Source organism: Saccopteryx bilineata, chromosome 12, assembly GCF_036850765.1.
Source record: "Saccopteryx bilineata isolate mSacBil1 chromosome 12, mSacBil1_pri_phased_curated, whole genome shotgun sequence".
NCBI lineage: Eukaryota > Metazoa > Chordata > Mammalia > Chiroptera > Emballonuridae > Saccopteryx > Saccopteryx bilineata.
Window position 1 is genome coordinate 45,946,334 of NC_089501.1, and position 23,280 is coordinate 45,969,613.

A 23,280-nucleotide genomic window follows, 5' to 3' on the forward strand; every position below is an offset into this window, starting at 1 on the left:
TATCTCTCCTCCTCTCATCTAAATAAATAAATAAATAAATAAATAAATAAAGAATGTTATTTTCTACCTTATGTTGCTGTGATATATGAGGAAGAATCAGCTATTAATTTTTAAATTGTATTTGAATTAATGGAAGTATCTTCTGAAATTCATGAGTCACCCTTTATCAGAAGCAATGCTCTGAATGCCTTTTTAAACTGAGCTATTCATTTCCAACTGAAATCTTTAAAAAGTGACAGTATTAATTATGCTAAAACTGCTATGAAATGTGGTTCATGTATATTTTTCATAGTTAAGAAACCGAGGTGAAAATGACTTACTGACCTGATTCCAGAACTATCATATTACAGAGACCCATTATAAAGACAGTAGAAACAATAACAGAAATAACCTTGTGTTCTGATAACTTTTCTTCTGCTTCATGGCTGGAAGACGTCTTCAACAAAGAAAATTCAGATAGTTTCTTTTCTGCATCATTCATCAATTCAATAACCTCCTCCCTGGCTTTCTGGTAATCCTGCCACTGAGCTGCACATCTTAAAAAAAAAGTCCAACAAATGTCAATAAGCAACATCAAATCATACATTTCTATGAAGCACTCTAATGTCAATATGTCTAATGGTTCTTAAGAGAAAGAAATGGACGTATGGATTTACGTGTGGCTGTACATCATTAGTATAGTCTTGCTTCCCATGGGAAAACTCACATCAAAACACATTCTATTTCACTAGAATGTAAAGATGAAACCCGCCCTAGTACCTCTGCAAGAGGTCGAACTGGACGCGTGCATCCTGGATTATCCTCCGGCTCCTCTCCTGCAGGGAGGCCATTCTCTGTGTGAGCTCCTCTTTCCCAGCTGGCTTGAGGAGTGGGTCCAGGCGGGCTGCCAGGCCCTGGAGCTCCTCCAGGTTACTCTGGAACTGCTCCTCCGCACTGAAAAACTCCGTGTGGCTTTTGAGACTCTCCTCCGCGCTCTCCACGTCGAGGCCGTTGCCGGCCAGCTGCAGCGTTCCCTGGGCGTCCTCCAGCCAGTCGCTGGCTGCTTGAAAGACTTGGTAGTGCCTTTGACACTGACTGTAGATGTGAGTCAAGGTAGCCTGAAACGCAGTAATGACAAACACCATCAGGTCTCAGCTGCAATGTGTTCGCAGGAAACAGTTTCATGTTTCCATTTCTCTTCCAGCCCCCCTCCCACCACGTGGATGTATGCATCTAAAGGGAATGGAAAAGGCAGTGACATTTTTTTGGTGCAAGCCATTATTACCCTTTATTTTTCCTCCTGCTAACCTTGCTATCATTTCATTACTACAGTTGAAATAAGTAAACAAGGACAGAAATGAAATAGAAATAGAAATTTATACGGGTATCTTGACTAGTTCTAAAACTTTCCCCTCTCTCTCTCTCTCTCTCTCTCTTTCCCCTCTCTCTCATATTACTAGTATATGATATAATACTTAGTAATATGTGGCTGACTGAATATTTACCAAAAAGAAATTGTGCCTCAGCTGGTTAGAAGTATAATAACATCAGTGGTGATGGAAACCAGCATGACTACTGAAGAAAACAATATGGAAGTTTCTCAAAGAAACTAATACAATACCATGTATATGACCCAACGATCCCTTTTCTGGGTACTTATCGAAAGGAAATGAAATCATTATCTTAAAGAGACAGCTATTCTCCCATATTCTCTACATGTTCTCATTTCTTTGTCATCCCCCAGGGAAGTCATGATGAATACTTTAGTCTTGTTTCTGTGCTGCCACAGGAAAGCCTGAGAAGATGAAGCCCTCCTCCCCGAGGGAGGGGCGAAAGGACGGGACAGATGATGGGAGATCCCAGGACAAAACGTGGCTCAGCATCGGGGTTGGGGCTGCATCATCTGCCTGCCTCTCCATGGGGAGAGGCTTCATCCAGTGCTAATCTTAAAAGTGCCAGGTTTAGCCTGGCCAGGCAGTGGTGCAGTGGATGGCGCATCGGACTGGGACGCGAAGGGCCCATGTTTGAGACCCCAAGGTCGCCGGCTTGAGCGTGGGCTCCCCTGGTTTGGGCAAAAGCTCACCAGCTTGAGCCCACGGTCACTGGCTTGAGCAAGGAGTCACTTGGTCTACTGTAGTCCCCCAGTCAAGGCACATATGAGAAAGCAATCAATGAACAACTAAGGTGCTGCAACGAAGAATTGATGCTTCTTATCTCTCTCCCTTTCTGCCTGCCTGTTCCTATCTGTCCCTGTTTCTGTCTCTCTCTGTCTCTGTCACCAAGAAAAAAAAAAGAAGTGCCAGGTTTCACAGTGTTTTTAAAAAGGCATTGCTAATTATTCATGCTAATAAGTTTACTTCACTATTAATGTACTCACCATGGTATCATTCTATCAGTGCTATCATTTATCACCTCTCCTAAAGGTGAGAGAAGGTGGAGGTTACTGTATAACTAAAGTTATAATATTATATTATATCATATTATAATAATATATTATAAAGTTATGATATAACATGGAAATCACATAGATTGAATACCGCATCCATAAACAATAAAAACATCCTTTTAAGTCACTGTTGAAGATGATTCTATGCAGTATCATAAAAAATATTTAAGGAAGCGATTCTAACCCAAACAGAACAAAACAAAAAACAAAAACAAAACCAAAGAAATTTCTCACACATGTCTACAGCAAGGCAGAGCGGGGAAAAAGCCGAGAGGAGCCCGCTGCACCAACCTGTCTGGCGCGCAACGCCTCCTGAATGTCTCCGTCCAGCTCTGCGAGGTCAGCCAGGGCGTGCTGCAGGTCGGTGGACAGCAGCTCCTTGGCTTTCGTGAACTTCTCCTTCTCCTTGCTACTCAGGGCGTTCATGATCCTCAGGCTGGACTGGACCTCCTCCTGATGGATCTGGACCTTCCGGATCTCCTCCTGGATGTCCCGGAGGTTCAGGTCCAGGCGCAGCGGCCCGCCGAGTTCTGCCTTCACGCCCCTCAGCCAGTCCAGGGAGCGGCGCAGCTCCGTCTGGAAGTCTATGCTCTGCACCATGCGGCTCTCGCACTCGGCCACCGTCGCGCCCACGGCGGAAGTCAACAGCTTTAACTCCTCTTGCCAGGCCTGGGTCTGATGCTTGGCTTTCTCGTAAGCCGAGGGCTGAAGCTGGGGCACGAGGTCTTCCAGGTGCATGGTGACTCGTTTCAGCAGACTGCCCGCGTCCCGAAGGCTTCCCGCCAGGGAGTGATACAGTTTGAGCTTCTCCTCTGCGGGCAGCGTCTCCTCGTTCACCTTGGACTGCTCTGTTTTCGCGGCCTCGAGCTGTTTCTGCAGCTGGTCGCACATCTTCACGTGCTCCTGATAAGCACTGGCGGTGTCTTCTAACAAGCTAAGCCTCTGCTCTGTCTGTCGCTTCAGCCTGTGGAACAAGGCGACCAGCTGCAGCATCCGGTCCGGCTGCCAAGGCTGCCCTGTGCTGCGGAAACTCTCTTTCTTCTGGTTCAGTTCGTCCACCGCTTCCCCGAGGCCGGCCACCTCTCCCAGGAGCGCCCTGCAACCGTCCTGGAGGCACAGAGCCTCTTCGACGGCCAGGTCGGGGGGAACCTGGCTCATCTTCAAGAACTGGTCTTCCAGGTCACCGAGAGACTGGGTGGTCAACTCGATCAAGGAAGCGTACTCTTTCCGAGCGAGAATTGCTTCTTGGACCTTATAGAACTTGTCTTTAGCCAAGGCAACAATGACGTTGAACTGCAGGGGCAGAGCGTTGAGCTTTTCACTGAGGTAGGAATGGTCGACCTCGTTCAGCGACAGCAGTATGGCCTGCCCCGTTCTCTGCAGCGTCAGGAGGAGATTTTCATACTCGGGACACTGCTCCAGAATGTTCTGGTACTTGGCCAGTTGCGTCTGAAGCTCTGCACTCTCGTTCATTAGATTGATTTCAGGAAATGTAACAATGTCTGCTTGTTTTAGCCAGTGACAAGCTTTATCGAAATCTTCCTTAAAATGTTTCCTGGAAACTAAACTCTTCTCCAGTTCTTGTAGCCGGTGGCTGCACCTCAGTAACACAGCGTCGTAGACGCTCTGCAGTTCTTGGAGCTTACCTAGTATTTCCTCCTTTTCCTGCTCGGTGGTGCCTTTCATTAATTCACGACCCTGGGCCCAGAGGCCGGTGACTTCGTTCTGGTACGTCTTGAGGCTGGCTTGAGCGCTCTTACAAGTTTTAACTTGTTTGCTGACGTCGTCCGGTAACAGGCAGACATGCTCACGGAACATAATCTTCCGCTCGTGCTGCTGAATCTGGCTGGTCGCCTGGAACACCGCCAGGAGAAAGTGGGTTTTCTCGGACAAGGTCTTGTTCAAGTACTTCCGTCTCTGGCCCACCAAGTCGCCGAGGCAGGTCACATGCCTTTGCGCGTCAGCGAGTGCTTTCTGGATGACCTGCCGCTCATTCAGGCCAAGGTCAGCCATCACCCTGTCGGCGTCCTTGATGAGTGACTTCAGCAGCATCTGCTTGGCCTCCAGTTCGCTGCAAATGGCGAGGTGATCCATGAGAAGGTTCTGCACTGTGTCAGGCGGGGGGCTCCGCTTGAGGGCCTCCGCCATGCCGGGCTGCTGCTCCTCCGCCCACTCCGTCAGCTCCTGAAACCTGGCCCGCACCACGTCCAGCTCCTCCAAGTTGGTGACCGACACTTGGATTTTCCTTTTCACGAGGTCCTCCAGCTGAAACCAGCGCTGTTCCAGGTGACTTGTCTGCTCCCTGACTAGTTCCCTGTCATCTAAATTCAGATGCTCTATCATTTTCTGCTTTTTCTCTTTCAGATCTTCAACGGCCTGCTTTCTCTCCTGCAATGCCAAGGCCAGCTTTTCCAAAGCCTCCAGGTGGACAGCTGTGCTCTCTGCATCGGATCTGCAAATACGTGAGAGACGCCAAAGCAGATTAGCCAACTCAGTATCTGTTACGTGTTCACACCATGTCATATTACATTTCACCGTTTCCTTTAAGAGGATGTCCTTAGCTTAGAGTTTAGCTGACCCAAGGGCTGTCATTATTATGGAATAGACCATAGGTGCTAGAAACATAAGACCTTTCACATTTTTGTAGAAACGAAGACATTTCTGGCTTAGCATTCTGGCGACTCACTGGAGAACAGCTATTACCTGGCTAAGTTATCCCATTCCGTAGTAAATTTCTCCAAGAAGACTTCGACCACATTCATGCAGTCATGGTAGTTTCTTGTCCTCTGAAGATCCTCTTCCCTTTGCAAACACAGGTTGTTAGACTGAAGGCACAGATCTAGCCACTGGTCATTCAAATGACTTATTTCCTTGTGTTCAGGGGACTCCTGACTCTTGGTTAACTCATTCACCTTTTCTGTAATAGTGGTCACTGATGCCTGTTTGCACTGCAGTTTCTTAACAAAATCCTAAGGGGTAACAATAACAAAACAAGTAACAGGTTATAAATGCCCCAAATACATGTAGCAGCATGGATGCAATACGTCTAACATTTTAAATGATTAAAGAATGTATATTGAAGGGGTCATGAAGGGCAGAAAGAAACTAAAAATTATCATACCATTTTAAGAATACAAACTTACAAATGTATAAGAATCAAAGGGTAACTGTAGTATTTTCTTTAACTGTGTAATTTTGCACAGTATAAAGAAAAACTGATAAATGTGAAGATATGATAGTCGCTAGAGAAACAGTTTAATATTTTAAAGTACAGCCTTACTTTACTAAAAAATTTTGAAGTTCATGGTTTTGAGAAAAAAATGTCATCTGTTTTTTTCTGCATATGCAAAAAATATTTCAGTAGAAACTATACATGGCTCACGCTTAAGGTGAAAAAAAAATAAACTTTAAGGTTTGTTAAAATTTTAGTACAACTTTCAATCAAGTTAAAATAATTTTCTATGAAAACAAATGGAAGTATGAAATGGCAATTATATTTCTCATACATTTTAAATTAATTCTGTATTAATTAATATACATTTTATATATTAAATATGTATTTAATTAATTGGCACATTTACAGCCCTACAGCTTTAGCAGCAACGGGGGTGAAAGGACAGTCCATCAGAGGGGTTTATGTGTGTGGTGGCCGAGACTGCTGGCTCTGTCAGCTAACCCACACCTGTCTCATTCAAGAACACAGTGCAGCGTGAGTGTCCTTTTATGATGCAAGTGGCCAATTAAAGCTCCAAGGAAATATTTGAATGTTTACTTTCTTTTTTTAGTCATTAGCTTTTTTTTCAGTTACAGTTGGTATTCAATATTATATTAGTTCCAGTTGTACAGTATAGTGATTGGACATTCATAGGACTTTCAAAGTAATACCCCCATGGGTCTAGTACACACCTGGCACCATACAAAGTTATTACAGTATTATTGACTATGTTTCCCATGCTGTGTACTTCACAAATGTTTACTTTCTGATCTGTCCTTTTCTGGCACCAATGAAGGTGGTTTGGATTCTGTTTTATTCCTTAAATAGCTATGCTCAGGTTTAGGGACTAACAGACCCACACTGACGCTGCCCTTCCCTACCCCCCCCCCCCCGGGAGATCCACAGATTCCCACCTTGACTTGGGAAACCATGTTCTGTGCAATGTTGAGCTCCAGCTCCGAGGGCCTCCGCTTCATATTCTGCAGCTGCTGGTCGGCGTCCTGGAGGTAAATCCAAAGCTCAGCCTTCATGTGCTTGATCTCTTCCCAGCCCTGAGTTAAGTTCTGCGCCTGCGCAAGCCTTTGTTCAATCTTGAGAGAACACAGAGGGATAAGTCAGCGGCAATAGATGGAAACATTTATGCCCAATAAATCAGAGATGCAATGCTACAGCCTGGCCATGTACACAGGCCAACACACATGCACACATGCATGCATGTGTGTGCAAACACGCATTGACACACATACACACTCTGTGATAAATCCAGAAAGAAGTCTTTATTTGCTCTAAGAAAAAGCAGATTTTCTTTTCCTAGTTAGGTTTTCTAAGGACTTTTCATCTTTATATATGAACTATTGCATGCCACATAAATTCAATCAGTATTGCTAGACTTTAAAAAGTTTTAATGATTTATTATGTCAAAAGTTGTCCTAGCCTGACCTGTGGTGGTGCAGTGGATAAAGCGTCGACCTGGAAATGCTGAGGTTGCCGGTTCAAAACCCTGGGCTTGCCTGGTCAAGGCACATATGGGAGTTGATGCTTCCAGCTCCTCCCCCCTTCTCTCTCTCTGTCTCTCCTCTCTCTCTCTCTCTCTCTCTCTCTCTCTGTCTCTCCCTCTCCTCTCTAAAAAAAAAAATGAACAAATAAAAAAAAAATTTAAAAAAAAAAAAAAAAAAAAAAAAGTTGTCCTAAAGGTTTTACACATTGGGCATTTTCAGCATTTGACAAAGCCACAAGTTTAGTTTTGGGGTTAAGTAGAAAAGACTATTTTACATTTGTTGCTACTTCTTATAAAACACTGAGTTACTAATATTTTAAATATATTTCTAGATCTGCTTCACTGGTTTTCAAAACCATGTAATTTATTTCAGTAAGTTGTTTCTATAAAAATATATGAACTATTGCATTTTCATAAGGATTTGATTTGATAATAAAATATAAAAGTGAACAACCTACATTATTCTTAGACATTTCTTGCTTGGGGTGGTTTTACTAGTCTGTAAATATTTAATTAATGAGAAATCAAAACCAAGTCTTATTTTTCTTTTAAACCCAAAAGTATGAGTTTAAGGCAACAGTGCCAAACACACGGCCCTGTGCTGCCCTCTATCGGCTGGAGAGAGGTACTACTAATTCATCACAGCATTTTCCACTAAGCCCGGATGCAGCTTCAGAATCCTTCTCAACACCAACAACCTCAGCCACCCACTGCCAATGGATTAGAGGGCTTTCTGCTATCCCTAACGTAAAGTAAGGGTCACGAACCCTTTCCGTAGTATTACTTAAAGAAAAATATGGAAAAGAGAACATTAAAGAAATGAACAACAACAAAAAGAGAATGGTAATTATAGAGAAAAAAGGAAAGGGAAGAAGTACTAGTCATTAGCAGATCAGTGGGACCAAGAGTCTCAATGCCAATTCTGGGGCATCAGGGTCAGAGCATGCTTATTCTTCTGCGACTTCATTGAAATTCAAATATATATTTATTATAATTACCACAGGAACTTTATAGCAAGAACAATTCACAGATATATTTCCTTTAAACGTCACATCTAACATGCAAGCAAGAGAATATAACAAAACAGACAAATCCAATGTGGCTTTGAAACGTTTTACCATTTGCTCCGTTTGCTGAATATCTTGTGCTGCGGTTTTCACCGAAGAGTTTGACAAGTCGCACATGGAGCAGAGGAGATCCAGGTAGGTCCTTGCCTGCTTCTGCAAAGCTCGGAAGTGCTTGACCTGAAAAACACACACGTGTCAGAATGAAAGAGATGTACGCTATATTCAGACAGCAAGCCTGGGTACCGTTTATCCCATTTTGTTGACATTTCAAAAAGAACTTTGCTAGGCCCTGGCCGGTTGGCTCAGTGGTAGAGTGTCGGCCTGGCGTGCGGAAGTCCCGGGTTCAATTCCTGGCCAGGACACACGGGAGAGGCACCCATCTGCTTCTCCACCCCTCCCTCTCTCCTTCCTCTCTGTCTCTCTCTTCCCCTCCCGCAGCCGAGGCTCCATTGGAGCAAAAGATGGCCCGGGCGCTGAGGATGGCTTCTTGGCCTCTGCCTCAGGCACTAGAATGGCTCTGGTTGCAAAAGAGCATCGCCCCCTGGTGGGCGTGCCGGGTGGATCCCGGTCAGGCGCATGCAGGAGTCTGTCTGACTGCCTCCCCGTTTCCAGCTTCAGAAAAATACCAAAAAAAAAAAAAAAAAAAAGAACTTTGCTGTGTTTGGTATTTATAGCCCCTATTGTAAATGACACGTATTAGTAACTCGTAGAAAGAACTCAGAACACGTGGGAAGGGACCCATTTGTCCATAGCTTGCTTCTTATTGCAGTTACAGCCTGCAGGGTCTGGGAAAAGGAAACACCCAAGAAACGTCTACAATTTTTGCAGATTCTCTGCTCACGTTCTCACTTGTTTTCCATTTCAGAGGAAGACCCTCCTTAGCATGTTTTTTTGCATGATTGGGAGGCATAAAGGAAAATGTCACTGCCTGTTTGTGGCTTCACTGAGGCTCTTTCTTTCTATAGAAAGTTTGACAAAGTCATTTCCAGGAGGACCCTTGATCTATACATGCAACCATGGAGAAATGTATTTCTTTGAAGATAGACATGCAGGCTCCGCTTTAGATAATGGGTGTAAAGGAGTCCACAAAACAAACCCTTTGTTCCCATAGACCTTATATTCTTATGAGAGGGAGTGGTGAAATAGCTGACCAGTTGTTGGCTACTGCAGGAGTCAGATGAGAAGGGCTGGTGGCCAGAAGGAGGGTGTTGGGTGGCAGAGGTTTTGAGAAGTGGTTATCACTTACAACACTGATGTCATGGGCTGGGAAGGTGGCATTGACTGTAAATTGTATAGGGCAGTGGTCTTTTTATTTTTTTTATTTTTTTTTTTTTTGGTTTTTTTTTTTTTTTTTTCATTTTTCTGAAGCTGGAAACAGGGAGAGACAGTCAGACAGACTCCCACATGCGCCCGACCGGGATCCACCCGGCACGCCCACCAGGGGCGGTGCTCTGCCCCCCAGGGGCGGGTGCTCTGCCCATCCTGGGCGTCGCCATATTGCGACCAGAGCCACTCTAGCGCCTGAGGCAGAGGCCACAGAGCCATGCCCAGCGCCCGGGCCATCTTTGCTCCAATGGAGCCTTGGCTGCGGGAGGGGAAGAGAGAGACAGAGAGGAAAGCGCGGCGGAGGGGTGGAGAAGCAAATGGGCGCTTCTCCTATGTGCCCTGGCCGGGATCGAACCCGGGTCCTCCGCACGCTAGGCCGACGCTCTACCGCTGAGCCAACCGGCCAGGGCGGCAGTGGTCTTTTTAAACCCAACCTTTTTTGGGCCATGGACCAGTTTAATGTCAGAAATTATTTTCACGGACCGGCCTTTAGGGTGGGACAGATAAATGTATCACGTGACCAAGACAAGCGTCAAGAGTGAGTCTTAGACGGATGTAATAGAGGGAATCTGGTCATTTTTTAAAAATAAAACATCGTTCAGACTTAAATATAAATAAAACGGAAATAATGTCCTTATTTATTCTTTCTCTGCAGACCGGTACCAAATGGCCCACGGACCGGTACTGGTCTGCGGCCCGGGGGTTGGGGACCACTGGTATAAGGTATAGTTGATTTACAATAACATTAGGTGTTTTTCCAAAATCATGGTCAATAATGAAACCTAATTTTTTCACTCCGATCTTAGTATCTTTTCCTCAGAATTACATGTATTGTAAACACACCATTCTTGTGCAGATATAGCAAATAGAGGTCAATTTCCCATTAAGTCAAAAACACTTAAATTGTTATCCAGTGTACAAACTGGTATTTCACTTATAGTAACTGTCAGTACCACTAGTCACCCTGTTAGGTACCTGTGACTCAGGGAAAGTTATCTGTCCCAAACAGCTTTTAGAAATGAGAAGAGGATAAGGTATAAGATTTTGTATTTCATAAATATATTTACTGTAAAGAGAATAATGATTTAAGATCTGTATAGTTGCCCTGATTCCAAAGCATCGGGAGCAGCGTCCAGATCGGCAGCGACAAGGCAGTTGCAGACGATTTCTGCTAAAATCAATTTCAAAGGCAAATCTAAAAGCACTTCTTTCTATTCCATCAAATTTATATCATGCTTTATTAAAACATATGGCATTTTAAAAATTTTATTTATTCATTTTAGAGAGCTTGGGGGGGGAGGGAAAGAGAAAGAGGGGCGGAACAGGAAGCATCAACTCCCATATGTGCCTTAACCAGGCAAGCCCAGGGTTTTAAACCAGCGACCTCAGCATTCCAGGTCGAGGCTTCAGCCACTGCCCCACCACAGGTCAGGCCAAAACACATGGCATTCTTACTGGAATCAAATCAGTGTGTCATTTTCTTGTGGTAGTGGGGAGGATATTATCATATATATATATTGTGTAACAGGTGGGAGACACTGGGGGTACATAACGCATCCTGGGACCATGACCAAATGTCACAGCAGCCTGTCAAAGCCTGACCCCAGTCTAACACCATCTGAACTTGTCACATTGTCAGGAGTGGAATTTTCCAGTTAAATATCCAAATGAGTCAATGACTAGAGTCAAACTCAGAGCTTTTTTATACAGGCACACCTTGGAGATACTGTAAATTCAGTAAAACGGGTATTGCAATAAAGCAAATCATACAAAATTTTTGGTTTCCCTTCCAGTACATATAAAAGTTTTGTTTACCCAATACTTTAGTTCGATAAGTGACCAATAACATTAGGTCTAAAAAAATACACACTTTAATTAAACATGCTTTATTGCTTAAAAATGGTAATCACCATTTGAGCCTTCAGTGAGTCATAATCTTTTTTTCTGGTGGAGGGTCATATTTTCAGTTTGTAAAACAACAGTGTCTGCGAAGTCCAACAAGTAAAGCCCAATGAAACAAGGTATGCTTGTACTTTTATGTCCCCAGCAGACAACACAGTTTGGCCCGTCGTACTAGGTACTTAACACGTTTTCACTGAATGTCTGAATAAATCAGATAACGTAACGGAAACTTTCAGGAGTCCACTACCTGCTTCACGGCTTCTGCCCTGCTCAGGGGTGGGTGCGGGCTGGGCTGCAAGTCTGGCTGGATTGTAGAGAGCCAGGCCTGGCACTGCTGCAGGGTGTCTTGGCGGCTAACATGCCTCTGAAGTTCATGTTCCAAACTCTGGTACACCTGAAACACACCAGGCACGCTGCCCTGTGAGAGCTGTCTCACACCTCTGTCGACACCACAGGAGTCGGATGAGACACATCCACTGGGCTACGGAAACAGATTTCTCCCATAGGACTCCCCAGCTTGAAACACATATCTCAAAGGTTGCCAAGCACCACTGCAAACCCCAACTCGGTTTATAACTTCCCAACGCACGCGTTATACTACTACCCAGATTAGGGAAAGGAAATTTGGACAGGGTTACTGTGACTGCAGAAGGGGTTTGGAATACATAAAGGCATTGAAGTCAATTGTCAAACGGAAATCAGAGGTTTGGTAGCTTCCTCGTGATGGTATAGAAACTGCAGTTCTTCTTTAAGCTAGAAGCTAAAAGGAAAAATAAGATGCCATGCCATGAAAAGATAAACAGGGTTTCTCTAGCTGAAATGTTCTGCTGGAGGGGTAGAGTCAAACTGGAACTAAACTATAGCACGGGAAGGGAGGAGTTTGCTGCCCTCACTGCTTCTGAGAAGCTATGTTCCAGAAAACAATGATCCAGAATAATCCAGACATTTCCTAACATGTCTATTCAATTAACCCCCACCCAGTCAACCAATTCCCATTTTATCCATACAGTTGTATTGAGAGAATGTTCTATATTTCTTTAAGGTGAAATAAACCTATGATGTTGCCTGAGCAAACTACGCCATTAAAGAAAAAGAAGAAAACAAAAACAAAGGAGGCTATAAGTTTAGACTGGATTTTCTTTCATTATTGAGACAAGGAAAACAATCAAATTAGAAGAAAGTATCGGTGATATGCCAATAAAAATAAAGCAAAATTTAAATGAATTTGACATAAATTCATAGGATAAAGGAGTTGGGTAAAACCAAGTGTCTTAAATACACTGCTTTGTCCCATAGAACAAATGTACAATGCATTAGTCCTGTGTCCACAGAGTGACTGAAATCCATGCTCCTGTCTGGACATATCCCAAAACTATCCCGAAGATTGAAGCATCAAAACTATTTTCATGAACCTCTAGACTGCACAGGAGAAAGCCTTGATGCATAGTCATTCTAGAACATGCCCAAGGCGCTTACCCTCTGGGCTGTGCTGCAGATGGCTGAGTAGCTGTCCTTGGTGCCCTGCAGATGGCTGAGCACATTCTGTTTAAGTTTTGCTTGGAGGTGTTCTGCACACTGGCTGATCAAACTGTCACCTTTCATTTTAAGGTTGTTCAAACGGTCTTCAAAACCAGCAATTTCTTCCATCATAGCCTACAAAAAAGAAACAACGGAGTTCTCATAATTCTGTTTTTTAGGCTTTAGATAACCTACTTACTAAACAGAAAGTTTAATATTAAAAATTTCACTGATTAATGATATTTTTGAAAGAGTTTTACAATTTATCTTGGTTACCATAGAGAAAATGAACAGAAAAATATATGTTTCAGGGATACTACAATTGAAAAAGTTAATGAATTTTTTTTTTTTTTTGTATTTTTCTGAAGCTGGAAACGGGGAGAGACAGACAGACTCCCGCATGCGCCCGACCGGGATCCACCTGGCACGCCCACCAGGGGCGACGCTCTGCCCACCAGGGGGCGATGCTCTGCCCCTCCGGGGCATCGTTCTGCCACGACCAGAGCCACTCTAGCGCCTGGGGCAGAGGCCAAGGAGCCATCCCCAGCGCCCGGGCCATCTTTGCTCCAATAGAGCCTTGGCTGCAGGAGGGGAAGAGAGAGACAGAGAGGAAGGAGGGGGGGGGTGGAGAAGCAAATGGGTGCTTCTCCTATGTGCCCTGGCCAGGAATCGAACCCAGGTCCCCCGCAAGCCAGGCCGACGCTCTACCGCTGAGCCAACCGGCCAGGGTCGAAAAAGTTAATGAATTTAATAGATTGTTACATAGGAATGAAAAAAGTCACTTTTAAGATTAGAGTGAGTGTGTGGCTGATCTCAGCTAGAAAGATAGCTGTTCCATAGTATTATTATCAGAGAAAGCATGTTTATAATTTTTTTAGCTTTATAAATTATAATTCTGATATATAATTTATATCTAAAATAATCTAGTTACTATTTAATTAATATATAATTTTTATGTAATAATCTAACATCTAATGATTAATTTCTGTATTAATTTTCATTAAAAAATTTATGTTAATAAAAATCATACCACTTACTATTTGTTACGTACCTATGATAGTCCAGGAATTATATATAAATTCTGAGAAATGTGTATTATTATCATTGCTTTACAGATGAGGAGACTGAGGCAGAGGGAAGTTATATAACACTTTCTAGGTCACACAATTAATAAATGGCAGAGCCCCCAGACTTTGGACCCTGCTCTGCTCCACTTCATCTCATACATACCCCACCCTTACATGTGTTCTCACATGAGAATTCTCATAGAACATCTAGAGAAGAGGAGCTACCTTTTTCAAATCAGGTTTCCTTACTACTATACGATACTAATGAAAAGTGACACATTCCAACACAATGTTTGCTGGGTTGACCTATCTCTATATCTAAGGGAAACCCAGGGGTCCCTCAGCAGCTTGGGGTCCACCATTTTTTCCAATGGTGCTACATTAATGGTTATCATATACACCATATTGAAAAGAACTACTTTTGTCTTCGAGTTGGAATAGAGCCGCTATATCATGAGATTATTTAGGGTCTTTCCTCAGTGCCTAATAAAATATATCATGTAGTTTTATATTCATATTTGCTAAATAAAAATTTCTCCTACAGGCAGGAATCCTGAAGCCCAGAGATGTCAATGGCTTTCTTAACACACACTACTAGACTCTGACTATATCATGACTAAAATTCAGTTCCTTATTAAGGTCAGCATAATTGCTCCATTAAAATGTGACCATATGATGTCTGTCATCTGGCACATATAATTAATAAAAATACATATAAATGAAGATAAGAATGCCTCCTATCAGCACCGTGATTTGTGGTTAACAAAATGGTTTCACAGTCATTATCTCTTGTGATGCCCACAACGGCTATGTGATGGGGCTGGTGTCATTGTCACCCTTTACAGAGGAGGAAAAGGAGAAGAGAAAATCTCAGCGAGGCTAAGTTCTCCCAGCTAAGAAGGGGGAAGTCTAGCCAGAATCCAGACTTTCTGATTACTATTTTTGTATCTTCTCTTCGGCTGTACTTTTCTAAATTAAAGATCATCTCTATGAAAAATTCCTTCATAAAGATTAAATTCTGTAATAAGAAACTATTAGCTGGGAAAAATGCTATGATGTGTTAAGCAATGAATGCCAGGATTCAACTATTACGGATTCACTTAAATATTGATTCAACTGTTCTCAATTATCAGATGTTCTTGGGACTCAGACCTGATTCTTTAACTACAATCATGATAATCCAGTGATAGACACACACACACACACACACACACACACAGGCACGGCTGGGAAAGCCGTCCTGGACTCTTCCACTCCTCAGAGCCCGGACACACCTTGTGGTGGGCCAGCTGCTGGGTGATGGCCTCCAGGCTGCTCGTCTCCATGAGGTCAGGCGCCACCAGCCGGCCTGACATCTGTAGCAGCCACTTTTCGACCTCCTGGAGCTCACTGTTGTAATCTTCGTGGTCTCGGACTTTCACCTCGAGGCTCTGAACATGCTCCTATAAAGCCAGGTGCCCATTAGAGGTGGCTTTCAAGCCAAAATCAGTACTCAAAACTTTTATTAGTTTGAAAAACCCAACACAACTCATCGGGTAGGTAGGGTTACATATATCACACAGTTACGAGAATCAGGAAAAAAGTCATTACGCCATCTGAATAAAAGGAAAAATACTGACCCATCCCAACCCTTAAATTTTTCTGACAGAGAAAAAGGAGTCAGGACACCCCTTCTGGCAAACAAACTCCTTTTGTGTTGAATTTCTGAGATCTCCGTACCTTCCCTGCGTTGCAGAGGTCCTGATAATCACTCTGGAGCTGGTCTATTTTGTCCTTTAAAGTGACATCCTGCACCAGTTCCAGAAGAGCTTCACCTTTCTCTCTCACTGATCTCACTGATGGCTCATGGGAAAGCACCGTTTGTTGAAGGGACTGGAATTACAAGGAAAAAAAATGAGAGAGCCAGCCCATTTGAGTGATCAAGGTGAATATACCCACATGCCTATGTCACGTATGAGGTGACCTCCTCAAATCAAGATCTGATGCATCCTGTGTAAGTCTATAAATGTAAAACAGTAAAGGAAGTGGTTTTTGTTATGGCCACTACAGTTTTTATCCAGTGAGAGGCAGGGAAGCAGAGAGACAGACTCCTGCATGTTACCCAACCCGGATCCACCCCGCAAACCCTATCTGGGGCTGATGTTCTGCCCATCTGGGTCAATTGCTCTGTTGCTTGGCAACTGAGCTATTTTAATGCCTGAGGTGAAGCCATCCTCAGTATCCGAGGCCATCTTGCTCATTTGAGCCATGGCTGCAAGAGGGGAAGAGAGAAGGGCAGTCCACTACAGTTTTTAAATAGGGAATAACACATCAAATAGTGAGGAGAGCAAAGCATGGAGAAGAATTGCATTTGGCTAAATCAGTGGTAGTCAACCTGGTCCCTACTCCCCACTAGGGGGCGTTCCAGCTCTCATGGTGGGTGGTAGCAGAGCAACCAAAATATAAATAAAAAGACAGATTTAACTATAGTAAGTTGTTTTATAAAGATTTATTCTGCCAAACTTAGCGAAAATCCGGCATAAAGTACTTGGTAAGTAATTATTATTATATGCTTTAACTTGCTGTAACTCTGCTTTATAAATTTTATAAAGTAAAGTCACTTCCCTACTTTATAAATCATCTTTACTGTGGAACCGGTGGGCGGTTAGAAAATTTTACTACTAAGAGAGATACAAAAGTGGGCGGTAGGTATAAAAAGGTTGACTACCCCTGAGCTAAATTATAGTTTTCTATTTCCAGCAACAAAACAAGGCACTATCTTTTTGTTTTGAGTTCACGAAGTTAACTTCAGGCTTAGGTGCATGTAAAGTCAGGGAGAAATTCTAGCTGCAACGCTGTTGCACGGCTCACGGAGCTATTTTAAACTTTATGTCAAGAAGCCAGCGGTTGAATGGTGCACCAGCAGATTGTGTAGAAAAACCAGGGATAGGAATGGACATGTTGGCTGGAGGAAGGAAAAGCTTCCAACAGGGAAAGTTTTGAGCTAAGTCATCATCCAATTCTCAAAGATTGTTGTTTAATCATTCAGGTCAAAGTTAGAACACAATGTGTTCTACATATAAACTTGCATAATTTTTTGAAAAATCTGAACAGGTGACACCATTTATATGATATATAACTAGCTATTGTCACACCACCATTTATTCTTTGAAGAATATATATACTATAAAAATACTACCTTGTATTTAGATAATTGAGCTTTTTTCTCATATAATTCCATTTTGGGTTCCTCAGGAACATGTAGGATTTCTTGGTATTCGGTTATCCACTGAGTCAGTGCCTTATATTTGTCTGAGAATTCCTTTGCCAAATGAAAGCCTTTTTCCAGGGTCATGTGCTCTTTCCGAACAGTGCTGGTCAGCTCCTTCAACTGCTCCACGTGACTGTGGGTCTCGTTTCTTAAAGCGTCCGCCTCGCTGTCCTCCAAGTATGCCACGGCCCTCTCTCCTTTCTCTCGGGCCGATTTCAGCAAACTGTGGCCTTTCTCCATGTCTTTTAGCAAGCCCTGAGGAACAGAGTGAGTTCACCTTATTTCTTTTCCTTTTAAAGAAAAGACTTACCCTAGTCCTGAGGCCACTGTTGCCCCTTAGAATATGGTTTTGCAGTTTCTAGCCAGTTTTGACCTGCCAAGAATCAGGAATCTTCTTTTATTTACATCAATATAGCTTTTAAAATGTCCCAACCAATGGATCATTTCCAAATCAGTGACTTAAGAAAGAACTTGGTGTTTCTCTTATCCTCAGCAATGTTTTTACAGATCTGGGTTAAAACTGTTCATGCACGTGCCAAGAATTTGAAATAATTTTTTTCCCTTAATTTCATGGGTGGGTGGGGTTAAACTGGAATTTAGTTAAGGATTTTGTGAGTGGTCCTATGTCAGTCATTCAGATGATAACACATCAGCAAAAAGTCTGCTTTTGGCCTTGAAGAGGTAAGAACTTAAGTCTTTAGAGTGCAACAATGAGCCGAGGGCCACCCATCCCAGCGGGCAGGGATGAGCACGTGCCCCCCAGTAGCTACGCGGGAGAATGGAGCAGTCCAGCGGGAGAAGGAAGGTTGGGGGACAAGTCTGGTGCTGCCATGCCTACCTCCAACGTCTTCATTTTCTTCTCCATCATCGCCTTGTCTACTTTCTCAATTTTGGCAGCCACGTTCTTGAAGTTTTTATGAGTAGCGTTATACCAGTCAGAATAGGAACTTAGGGACAATTCAGCATCTTCCAAACTCTGGATCTCTTCCTCCAGGAGTTTTATTTGTTCCTTTGAAAAAAATAAACACAGTTGATCAGTGAATGAAAGACCTGGGCCAGCACCTTTCATGATAAAGATATGCATCTTCCCTGGGAGGAAGAGAAGGAAAGGAAGGACGTCTGGCATGGGGAGGGTGCTGGTCTGCAGCGAGCAGCTGGTGGCCGTCTCACCAGCACGTGGAGCAGAAGGGCCTGGTATCTGGAGGTCAGCTGGGTGGCCTGGCAGCCCAGCCGGCTGCTCACGCGGCGCTCATCCAGGATCTGCTGTGCTCTGGCTCCCACCTCTTCCACCTCGTCTCTGTACGCCAAGATGTCCTCGTGCCACTTCTGAGGGGACGACAGCATCGCCAGCGAAGGGTTAATTGTCGGCATTGTTGAGTAAGACAAATATATACTGTATTTTTCGCTCCATAAGACGCACTTTTTTTTCCTCCAAAAGTGGAGGGGGAAATGCCTGTGTGTCTTAATGGAGCGAAAAATTCGGTATTTTATTAAATATTTTAACACGCCATTTGGTTCAGAATATTTTTTTTCTTATTTTCCTCCTTAAAACCCTAAGTGTGTCTTATGGTCAGATGCGTCTTATGGAGCGAAAAATACGGTACATCTTTTTAACAGGGGATGATTCCAGTGTATGTTTCGAAAACACTTCTTTATTCTGAGATATAATTTTGAAAAGGTATCGCATTGAACTTTCATGAAAAATACAATGATAACGATAAAAGCTGTGCTCTTTGCGTTTGAGCACTTCTCTGTCGCTATTACACTTCTGTTCAAAATGTTTAAAGCAGCGTGGCATGGATTCTTATATTTTCTGTTGTACTTCAATAGCTTTTAAACTAGATGAATAATGAAGATAATTCTAAAAGCCTGGCATTATTTTGATCATGTACACTAAATGTGCTAAAAATCAGAATAAAACTAAATGTCGAGTATTATTTCAATGTAGTATATTGGAGCAATTTCAAATCACAAGCATCAGCTTAAATGACTGCAATACTAGCATGTATGTGTCTTTACAAAGCAAGGTGATAAGGTATAGAAAGAAAATAGAAAATATTTCATTAAACTATATTTTATTAAAGTCCAATTTAGGACTCGACTCATCATTGCCGTTAGAATGCTCCATTGTAATTTATGTTAACTTTCTTTTCAAGCAGAAGAAGATTTTGTAAAATCTAAACCTTGGACAAAAAAAAACCAATATTCACTATGTTAATTAAACAAACTATGCAAGGTAACTGCTACTTTGGCCAAGATCAGGAATATACACCGGTTTACCTTCATCTGCTGTAACTGGGTCTCCTTGGCCGCCCGGGGAGACTGGCGGCCAGTCCTGGGACTCACTTTCTCCTCCAGTGTTTTCAGCCATTCGTCCACTTGCTGGAACTTCCGTTCCATCAGCCTCAACTTGTTGACTATATTATTGAAATGAGTCCGGGTCTCGGACAGTCTCTGCTGGTAAGCCTGCCAGTCCTGCCGGAGGGACTCCAAGGCCCGATCCTCCATCTGGGGGATGCCCGATGGTATCACCTCCTCTCTGGTGTGCAGCACTGAGTTCAAGAGCGCCTGCCCCTCTGCACAGCGGACCTGCAGCTCCTGCAGGGGGACAGGGGTGGCCGTCACAGCTCACTCACGCTCTACCTCCCGCAGGTCATCATGTCTCACCTAAGTCAGCTGGGCCATCCTGAACTTTTCACGTTAGAGAACAATGATTTTATTCTGTCTTGTATAAAACAACATGTACTGAACACTGAATACTATTTCCCATGTCAAGAGAAAAGTTTGCAAGTATTTCCTATGAAAAGGATCAACCCCACACACACACACACACACATAACACACACACACAGTAGTATGTGTCTCAGTCATCTTAGAAACAGTTTCTGAAATCTGACTTTTCAGTTTTTAGGCAAAAGCATCTGGGATTAAAGAGCAAAAGTTTAAAAAAATAACACAGACCTTGTATAGCTCATAACCTGTTTAAAGAGCCTAGCTTCTTGCTTTGACATTGAATGAAATCAGGGCTACATTTGTGGTTGAGACAGGAACAATGGACCCTTTTTATCCGAAGAAGGGCACTTTACCAAAGCCACGCTCCGGAGACTGTGTGGGCCAAGGAAAGTTGGCAGAGAGGGAATAGAGCATAGAAACCTGGGAGGCTGAATTCTCTTTCCTACCTGCCAACCCAATGCTCCCAGCTGCAAATACTCTTTTTCCACCAAAGCATATGCCCCAGAGCAGGAGTCAGGAACCTTTTTGGCTGAGAGAGCCATGAACGCCACATATTTTAAAATGTAATTCCATGAGAGCCATACAACGACCCATGTACATTACGCATTATCCAATAAAAATTTGGTGTTGTCCCAGAGGACAGCTGTGATTGGCTCCAGCCACCCGCAACCATGAACATGAGTAGTAGGAAATGAATGGATTGTAATACATGAGAATGTTTTATATTTTTAACATTTTTTTTTTATTAAAGATTTGTCTGCAAGCCAGATGCAGCCATCAAAAGAGCCACATCTGGCTCATGGGCCATAGGCTCCCGACCCCTAACCCAGAGGTTTACCTGACCAGCTCAGTATGAACCAAGTCTTGGAGAACATAAGGTATAACTTAGAGAAAGAAAACTCCTATCTTTAAAGATATTGGCAAAAGTATTATATACTTGCATTTCTTTTGTTAAAATAACTGACGCAGATACTTGATCTGAACGACTAAACTTGAACCAAGATGGAGCCCGTCAATGTGTTAAAGGTCCCAACATCTTTAGTCAAAATACGGTATTACAAAATATTTAGTATCAGTTCAAACCATTTGAAATTGCTGATGTGGGATTATTTTTACCTACAAAATAGCAATTTCATGTGGTACAAACTAATGGATACATTTTTCCTCAGCTACAACTTCACCTGAAGATTGGTATGAGTATGTAAGTGGAAGGGAGCAATACAGATGGTAAAACATCAAACAAAACAGCCACCAACAGAAATTTTATTCCAAAGTTCTTAAAACTTTTTAAAAGGTAATTTTGTGCTTTTAAGCTCCTTTAATTGCAGAGTCGGCCAACTGCTCCCGTGAAGGGCTGGACAGTATATGTTCTGGGCTTTGTGGGCCGTCCCGTCTCTGCTGCAGCCGCTGACTCTGCCATTGTACCTCTGAGGTGCAATGATGCTCCGTAATGAATGGGCGTGGCTGAGTGCCAATAAAACTTTATTCTAAACACAGGCATCGTGGCTCGGGGCTGCTGTTTTCTGATCCTTGCCCTCAGTGATTAATCTTCCCAGTACAGCCCCCTTCCTACTGTTTATGACTACTATTATCATACAAATCATCACTGTGGTATATGTCCCATATTTTAAGTTTTTATTCTGGAAAGGAAAAAAAAAAACCAGTTCAAATAGTTCAAAAGTCTATATATCCTAACAGCTTTCAGCTGACACAAAACAACTTGTGAGTGAGGTCCGCACTGCCGGCTGGTCCCCACGCCACTGGGTGTGTTGTGGGACATCAAGATCCTGGAGACCATCCCCCAATCCTCTATCTTTTCTTATCTCCTTTTTAACATCTGTGATGACTTGAAATGAGACAGTGTAAGAATTAACGCATGGAGTTAGGTTTGGGCCACCTTACCATTGACCAAAGAGAAACATTTTCTTCCGACCTGAACAAGAGAAACATCTGCTGGTGACGAGGAGCTCCCTGGCCCCGTTCCCACACAGAAGCCTAGAGAGCTGAGCAGCTGCTTGCCCAGGGTGTCCAGACAGAAGTGCTGAGACGGGCTATTTAGCAAAAACCAAGTTAACTCTACTAAAACAAATCACGACAGTGAAACCTGGCAGACCAGAGTTTCCTGCTGCTTTAAAACAGAATGGATGAGATCGTTCAATAAACTCATGAAATAATGACCCTTCCCATTTCTACTATATATTTATTTCATGAATGAAGCATCATTTAAATCGGATCCCTAACCCCCCACCCCCACCCCCACCCCCATCTCACGTAATCCTTTCCACAAACAACCCAGTGGAGAAAACTGAGTCCAAGAAGTTCTCTCTTACCTGAGGTCACTCAATGTCAGGTCCCACCAAGGATAAATTCCAAACTTCCTAACTTCAGCAAGTGCTCCTACACACTCCCTGAGACATACTGACGTAGCCAGGAATCTGATATGCCAGTGAGACCCATCTCAGTCCTGGCCTTTTCCACCTGTGTAAACTGTCAGTACATCCTGCCTAATCCTGAACCAATTCTGATGATGGCTGAAAGTATGCCAGCAAGTTTCAACCCAGCTGTTGGGACATGGAATTGTCTCATTGGCCTTGGCGACTCCTTCTTGAGACATCTCCCAACCCCTACCTATCTCTCTAGGTAAGATTAAAGGCCTCTCTGATGCTCCCATAGGGTCCCTTGCATTAGTTTATTATTGTCTTTATCACATTGTTTGTAATGATCTACCAATGAGTCAGCATTTCTCACTAGATTACTGTTCTTTGAAGGCAGCAGTAATAGTTTAATAATCTTTACCTGCAGTAGCTAGCCAAGTATCTATACTGTATTAGGTATTCCATAAGTGCTGAGTGAGTAAATAAGTAAAGTGGTTAGGACCACTTTCCAAGTGGGTCTGCCATCTCACCCTGAGTTGCTGCCTGTTGCCTTGGCAACCACACTTTTCGAGCTCCCCTAAGGCCTTCTTCTAGGACTCTGGCCTTGGACCTGTGTCCTCAGTGATGGTGCCACCAGTTTGACTTTTTTTTTTTTTTTTTTTGTATTTTTCTGAAGCTAGAAACGGGGAGAGACAGTCAGACTCCAGCATGCGCCCGACCGGGATCCACCCGGCACGCCCACCAGGGGGCGACGCTCTGCCCACCAGGGGGCGATGCTCTGCCCCTCCGGGGAGTCGCTCTGTCGCGACCAGAGCCACTCTAGTGCCTGGGGCAGAGGCCAAGGAGCCATCCCCAGCGCCCGGGCCATCTTTGCTCCAATGGAGCCTCGGCTGCAGGAGGGGAAG

General features: G+C 43.4%; 1 protein-coding gene across 2 annotated transcripts in view; it reads right to left on the minus strand.

Moving 5' to 3' along the window:
* The window catches only part of SYNE1 (spectrin repeat containing nuclear envelope protein 1), a 445,623-nt gene that overhangs the window by 183,207 nt on the left and 239,136 nt on the right, over positions 1–23,280 (minus strand). For both annotated transcript variants that reach the window (XM_066248218.1, XM_066248216.1), the window contains 14 exons: positions 19,548–19,865; positions 18,438–18,593; positions 18,106–18,276; positions 17,196–17,522; positions 15,737–15,889; positions 15,292–15,459; positions 12,909–13,085; positions 11,680–11,826; positions 8,256–8,381; positions 6,554–6,730; positions 5,129–5,394; positions 2,717–4,877; positions 760–1,097; positions 392–536 (listed from right to left, as the gene is read on the minus strand). In XM_066248218.1, coding sequence (XP_066104315.1) covers positions 392–536; positions 760–1,097; positions 2,717–4,877; positions 5,129–5,394; positions 6,554–6,730; positions 8,256–8,381; positions 11,680–11,826; positions 12,909–13,085; positions 15,292–15,459; positions 15,737–15,889; positions 17,196–17,522; positions 18,106–18,276; positions 18,438–18,593; positions 19,548–19,865 — 4,830 coding nt within the window. The remainder of the gene's footprint in view (positions 1–391; positions 537–759; positions 1,098–2,716; positions 4,878–5,128; positions 5,395–6,553; positions 6,731–8,255; positions 8,382–11,679; positions 11,827–12,908; positions 13,086–15,291; positions 15,460–15,736; positions 15,890–17,195; positions 17,523–18,105; positions 18,277–18,437; positions 18,594–19,547; positions 19,866–23,280) is intronic.